The sequence below is a fragment of the Pyxicephalus adspersus genome, chromosome 10 (genome assembly GCF_032062135.1).
Source record: "Pyxicephalus adspersus chromosome 10, UCB_Pads_2.0, whole genome shotgun sequence".
In the NCBI taxonomy this organism is placed as follows: domain Eukaryota; kingdom Metazoa; phylum Chordata; class Amphibia; order Anura; family Pyxicephalidae; genus Pyxicephalus; species Pyxicephalus adspersus.
Window position 1 is genome coordinate 2,357,625 of NC_092867.1, and position 6,928 is coordinate 2,364,552.

At 39.6% G+C, this 6,928-nt stretch overlaps 1 protein-coding gene across 1 annotated transcript in view; it reads right to left on the reverse strand.

The window, feature by feature from the left end:
- The window catches only part of LOC140339858 (VPS10 domain-containing receptor SorCS1-like), a 299,984-nt gene that overhangs the window by 43,296 nt on the left and 249,760 nt on the right, over window positions 1-6,928 (reverse strand). Inside the window, 3 exon segments of the mRNA XM_072424760.1 lie at window positions 854-971; window positions 3,086-3,193; window positions 6,028-6,119. Of these exon segments, the coding sequence (XP_072280861.1) occupies window positions 854-971; window positions 3,086-3,193; window positions 6,028-6,119 (318 nt within the window).

A 6,928-nucleotide genomic window follows, 5' to 3' on the forward strand; every position in this document is an offset into this window, starting at 1 on the left:
ACCATACCTCCTTAGTCATCAAATCATGGCCTCAAAATAATCAGTTGTACATGTCTATATATTATATTTTATATATACACAAAATTTTACATTTTTTGAGATTATTTGCTGTTGATTTTGCTCAAATTACTGTTACACTTAAAATTAAATTTTATATTATTTTCTTTAAAAGACCTAAAAACATAAAACATATCACAATTACTACAACCACGTTGAAGGTGAACACAAAAGTCTAACTTTTCAAGACGTTTTATTTTCATTTTGTGCTTTACATTATATGTTTAAAGTATGCGGACCTGACTCTAAACTATGGATTTCAGGTGTTGCTATCTGTTGTTGATACTACAACATAAAGTGTACTTTAATAAACCAACCTTGTGACCTTGTGTTCCATCGAGACTGTGCCCCTGTGTACAGTCAGCTCCAGAAAAAAATAGGTTGACCAGTGTGGTGTGGAAAAACTCACAGTTCGTTGAAGACCCTTAACTGTTCCACCATTACTGTGCCAGGGGGACAAAGTCAGCTTCACTAAGACATGGTGTCACATGGTGTCACATGGTTCAAGAATCTGAAAAGAGTGTCTTACACAGAGCCCTGACCCCAACCCTACTGAACATCTTGGTGATGAATTGGAACTCCAAATAAAAGCCAGATCCTCTCATCCATAATCAGTACCCAACCTTACCAAAAGCTCTTTTGTCTGAAGGACACACTCCACAATGTTGTGGGTAGATTTTCCTCAAAAGTAGAGATTGTTTTGTAGGGGAGCATGGTTCATGATTGGGATTTCCAACAAAGCTTTTATATGTCTTGGTCAACTTTCAATCAGTTATTAGAAAACAAATCTTAGCACCTGACTATGAAGCTGCCATGGAAGATAGTCTTCAGGGTTACAACGTCTGTCAAAGATTGACTTATAGTCCACTTTCACCAACTGCCATTCCGACCGATGACCAAAATGCCCGAACACTCTGCAAAAAAAATAGCCGAAAAAATATAAATGTCTAATACCTAGCTTTCATCATATCATTCATATCAATGGTACTCTTGTTGGAAACCTAAGTGATTGTACAATATTGACGCATCAAACTCTCAGAAAAACACCTTCTTTTTGCAAGATCTTTGGATTTGTCATGTGGAATATATTAAAGTACCAGTCTATCCAAAAGATATTGTGAGTATAGGCTCTGATGGACTTAGCCAATATAGGATCTCCCCATCATTAGTTTTCCCCACTTAGCCCCCATAGAATATCAGGGACTGGTCGGTGATGTATCCTTCCAGCATTTACCAAGCCAGTTTTTGATGACCCGTTACAAATCAGGAAGCTCCCTTCTTTACGTATGTCATAGAGGTCGGTGATAGTCCATGCAGTGGAAGAAACAAGTTCTCTACACTGCTGGTCCCTTTTGATGCACAATGTTTATTTATTTCTTTATCACTCTTTTTAGGTGCTGGGTCTAAATAAAATTTCTTGGTGACTGTAGATATGGTGAACATGTTCAACTTACACCTTCCTTCCACTTGGTAACCCCAATGCTTATGATTGGCTATTCTGGCACCCAGAGAAATCACATGAAGTTGGGCAGAGAGTCCTCAACCTTCCCCAATCTCCAAAGCCAAAAGCTTCAGAAACACAAGAAAAGTTAACACTGGCTCTGGAAGCTACAGAAGTAGTAAAAGTTTTTGTTCAGGTTTGAGACCATTTTTAGATGTCTTCTTTAAATGTCACAAACTGCAATAACAGCTTCTGTTACTGGCTGACACCATATGTGCTTTATGTAAAATAGGACATCTAATTCTGTTACCGCAAGCTGCTGATTGTCACAAATGAATCTTTCCAACACAAGGAATAATAAAATAGCACAACGAAGAACTAAATAAAGTACATGGAAAACACAACTTTTCTTTTTTGATCATTCTTATGTAGTGTTTTCTTAGTAATATAGAAATGATGCATGACTCATAGACAACTGCTAATATCATCCAACCATTGAAATGCAGAGGTAAAAAGTTTGAAAGCCCCTTCAGGGTCTTCTGTTCAAGCTTTAATCTAGAAATAACGTAACATTGATGTTTTGGATGAAATTTAAAGTGGACCTTTTAGGAAGTCTAAAGAATGAACAAACTTCTGAAATATCACAAGTAGGGATGGCATCTAAATTCAGCACAATTTCGCAGTGAACTTTCAATGTTTGCGCTTTGCCAAGCTTGCAAATTAATGAAAATATTCACAAGCAGCAGATGTCAAAGTGGCTGCCATGATAACAATTGGGTTCTAGCCAGCTGTTTACCTTGCCAAACACTTTATTAAATGGGGCATGTCGGGGTCAGTTCAGTCTTTAACAACAGAATGCTTTTTGTTCTGGCTCATGGCCAGTTCCTAGAATACAAAGAGGTTAGAGTTCCCATTGGCTCTCAGCCTAAGGAAACAGCCTGCTGTAAAAGTAACTGGCCATGAGCCGAATTGCTAATTTAAATGATGGAAATGTGAACCAGCCAATGGAAACTCTGCCCAGTATTTACATTATCAACTTGGCTCACGCCGGTTACACTAACTACATGGTAGGAAATCGTCTCTCGATGTATAACTTTGGTGATTGTTAGTCACAATATACAGCAATGGTATCCAGCTTCTATCAATAAAACAAAGTCAGTGACTTTGTCTAGGCTGGGACAGTCTTGGGTTTGCTGCATGCGAGAGGAAGAATTTTATGAAACCGAAACATTGCAATTCAGTAGTAAATCACATGGTGAGGGTCTGCAAGCAGAGGATGATCTGAGTTAGATTTTTGGGAAAACATCCAAGATTACCATGATTGTATCATTTGTGAGAGGACACTTCAGTCCTCAAACTCAATGGTGGCCCTAGATGATGTTTGGGCAGGTGAAGGGATTATTACAGGAATTCAGTTCTATCCTTATACTTGTTTTGGATCTGTAATTCATTCTATTCCAAACTTTAAAAAAACATGCTTGACTTCACAAGGGCTCGCTCACACAGAAGCTGTGAATTGGTAACTGCACCATCCATTTGACCTTCCAATATCTACCACCATCACTCCCCAAACCCAAGGGTGCTTACGTCATAATCAGAGTCTCCTCTCCTGGTTCTCCCAGCACACCATCCACAAATAACGGGTTGGAAGTGAATGTGTATTTGCTCCATGATCTTCCCTCATCAAAACTCAACCTGGAAAAGGAGGAAAATATTGTATGGTAAACTGATTTGTTTGCACAATTGTGAAAGCACAAATACTTTCATACACATAAGCCCCAGTCAATGACCCCACAGCCAGCACAATGAACCCCCAGGATGCATATTGAAACCCGGCCACCACAAATACCTCCAAGTCGGCCCAAATAAGCCCCAGCCGCACAAATAGCCCTGGTCCTGTAGAATGAGACCCAGACAAAACAAAACCCCTACACCCTGCACAGATCACTACTCGCCAGCACAATGACCCCCAGTTAGCACAGATAACTTTCATCCAGCACATTCACCCCAGCCAGTGCAATGACTCCCAGCACTGGAATTCAATAGTTTACTCTTAAATAAAAAGGGATGTTTGATGTGAAAGTGGGGGGCCTTTTAAAGTAGTTGGTACACTAATTAGAAGGGGGCTCTAATGTAAAATAGGAGGCTCTTTACAAAGTTGGGTACACTGATTTAAAGTTGGGGACATTAATATAAAAGCCCAGATGTAAAGGAGATCTCTACTATAGAAGGCAGGAGGTCTAATGTAAAGTGCTGGTCTAGATTTGAAGGATCTCACAATGTGAAGCGCTTTCCTGAAGCTTACCCCAAATAGTAGGAGCCTTCCTAAAAATTGGTACTGAGACTTATAGACCTAGTTTTACTTACATCCTTTCTGGGAATCTCGGGACAACAAGCACTATCTCATCACTATTAGGATTATTACTCCTATACAAGCTGGTTTTCTATTTACTACAGAGTAAATGAAGAGTCCCTACTTTTTTAAAAAAGTTCTCTGACTATCCCAACTGTTACTTGTGGATCCCTTTTTTTATTGAACTTCGATTTATATTTGTAGTGGTACCATGTTAACTTAGAGTGCCTTTGATTGCCTACGTTCCTATATGTCCCTTGAAGAAGCAGTTACCTGTGAAATGCGTTGGAACAAGGAGAAACCTATATTTTGCTGATTAACATCACTATATTTGTAAACATTGATATAGGACTCTGATATCGGGATCCATTACAATCTGTACACGTTTAAAGACTTTAAATGATTTTGACATTACGTAAGTTAAGATTTTTAGTACTTTACTTGTTGCTACTTTGGTAGTAGACTAGATTAGACTTTCGTCTAATTTGGAGTATCCCTTCTTTATTACAAAATTCCCTTCTTTATCACCCTCTCTTATATGTTTTTTTATTTTCCCTATAGACCTGTAGCTGGATAACCATCAGAAATGGTGCAGGTATGCTGCAAAATGAGTGGCAAGTCCAGACTCTGTAAAGTCCTAAAAGTCCAGGCCCAAAGTCCTTAGTAGTAGTGATTGGATAGCTCCAAGCAGAATCTATTCCAACTTGGATCAGAGGTTTTCCAACTTTAGATCTGAACTCAGAAATTGAGCAGTCTGAGTTCTGATCCAACATAACTATACTTTTCAAAAGCTATACAAGACCACTGGATGATGATAGCTGTAATCTTCCAATGACCCGGTGGACTGAATGGTACTGGACCTCTTTGACTTTCTGGGCAGATTTCTAGATTAGATGTGATCTAAATCTAGAGTCAGAAGTTTCTGTTTTAAAGTATGTCTAATTTGTAGCAATGACACTCGCTATCCACAACTCCGGCACACAATAGTCCCTTCCGAAGAACTTTGCATCACATTCAAGATATAAAGTTAAAAGACTTTGAGAAACATTATGGATAAAAATCAAGCTGGGCTATTGAATTAACTCCCCTTGGATATTCGGCCTTCTGCAGATCTCACCCACGTGCTGCAAAATCTCTGATGTCACATTTGGGGTAAGTAAAAATTCTGTGCACCTTCTAAAATATTCCATGAAACAATTCTTTTATTATGCAGACATAATGGATGAGCTATTTGATTAGATTACACAGTGCTCAGCTGCACCCTGGGGCTTCTCTTGTCTTTCTCGGAGATTCATTTTTTTTCTTCTTACCAGAACGCAGATAGCTAATAAGAGGTCTTTTCATACAAAAGCTACTTGCCAGACTCATCACAAAGACCAGCCATTGATACAAGTGACCTTTCTCCCTCTTTGACATTATTTCACCTTATTATTATTATGTGTTAGATTCTTAAAGCGAACATTGTTTTTTACACATATGAACATCTTGGTGAACACTAAATTAGTATTACCTGTATTTATATTGTGACCAACATATTACTCAGTCCATAGTCATGTCACCAACTGCCCCTCAAAGGGCTCCCAATCCAATGACCCTACCATAGTCATATGTTATTACCACAGTCTAAAGCCAATTTTAGGGGGAAGCCAATTAACCCAACTGCATGTAATGGTAACAACTTTGATCATCACCTTTCCCTTTATGATCAGATGCATGAAGACATCTCTTCAAATCATTTGATTCAGGAAAAGCTCTTCTGAGGGCATCAGAACGCAACCACCACCAACTAGATTTACAGGCCCAAAATACCGAAATCTGTTGTCAAGTACAGTCATGGACCTTATAAAGTTCATGATACTTTGCATTCTAGATTTTGATCTAGAGGAATAGGAGGAGCAATGGGGGGGAAAAAGGGACCATATGTACCAGATAGACCTTCAGAAGAAGAAGGGGAAGAGGGAGCTGAAATAGAATGAGGTAAGGTATTGCTGGAGTTCAGCTTTAAAGCTTGCATGAGCTTTTAGTGATTGATTTTTACCAGATTTTTTTTTACGTGATACATAACCAGGTGAAGGGTGTTTTTTTTTTTTTCAATTTTGTTGCTTTTGTTTCATTTCCCCATTTTCAATGACTCCCACAAACCCAATGAGTTTATTGAAGCCTTTAGAGTTTTTACCATAAGTGTCGGATTGGCAGCGACGTGTGCTTCATGGCCACCAGGACTCCCCCTTGATCCAGGTATAATACGCTGTGCTCCTCTTCGAAGATCTGAAACATACAAGCTACTTTAGGAAGGATGAGAGAGGAAAACAAGCGCGTAAAACAAAACCAGTACACGAGAGTTCAAAGTGATTTTAGGAGACAGGGAAAGCCTATGGCCAAATCCTCAGTATGATCAGCAAACGTTTTTTAACTTTGCAACTGAGTTGGGCGGATTGGGGCCTCGGAGCTCTTTTGTCTGCTAATTATGATCTAAAATGTACGACTGCAGAGCTGAACAGCAACGGGAGGAGGAGGAGAACGCTGTGATCTTTGCAATGCTCTCACTAGCAGGAAATAAACTGTTATCAGAAAACATTTGTGAAACACAATTCCATTTTAAAAGGGATTAGAGATTTAAGAGTCATCTTAAGGGTTCGGTGCGTTACCAATCTGATTGTACAATCTCCATTAGGTTTGCCACCAACTATCTAAACCAGGGGTAGGCAAACTTTTTGGACTACTAGGCCATTTCAGGAGGTCAAGAAGGCACACTAGGCCAGAAGAAACAAGATGTCCAAAGAAAGGTTTTTTCCTTTTTTTGACTGCAAGCGAGCAGCCTCAGTCTTCCGCTCATCCGTGGTGTAGTCTCTGTACGTGTGCGCATGCTTGGCATCAAAATGCCCCTTGAGATTCGACCGCTTAAAAGTGCTGTTGGTGTCATTGCACACTAAGCAGGGGGCTTTGTAGCCGCGTTGGACGAAGAATAATTTATCAGTCCATTCGGGGTTGGAGACACCACGTTTCGAGGTCATCCTTCGGGAGACTGGTAGCTGCTTATTGCTTCTGCCCTTTAGGCATAGTAATTGGGGTTACCG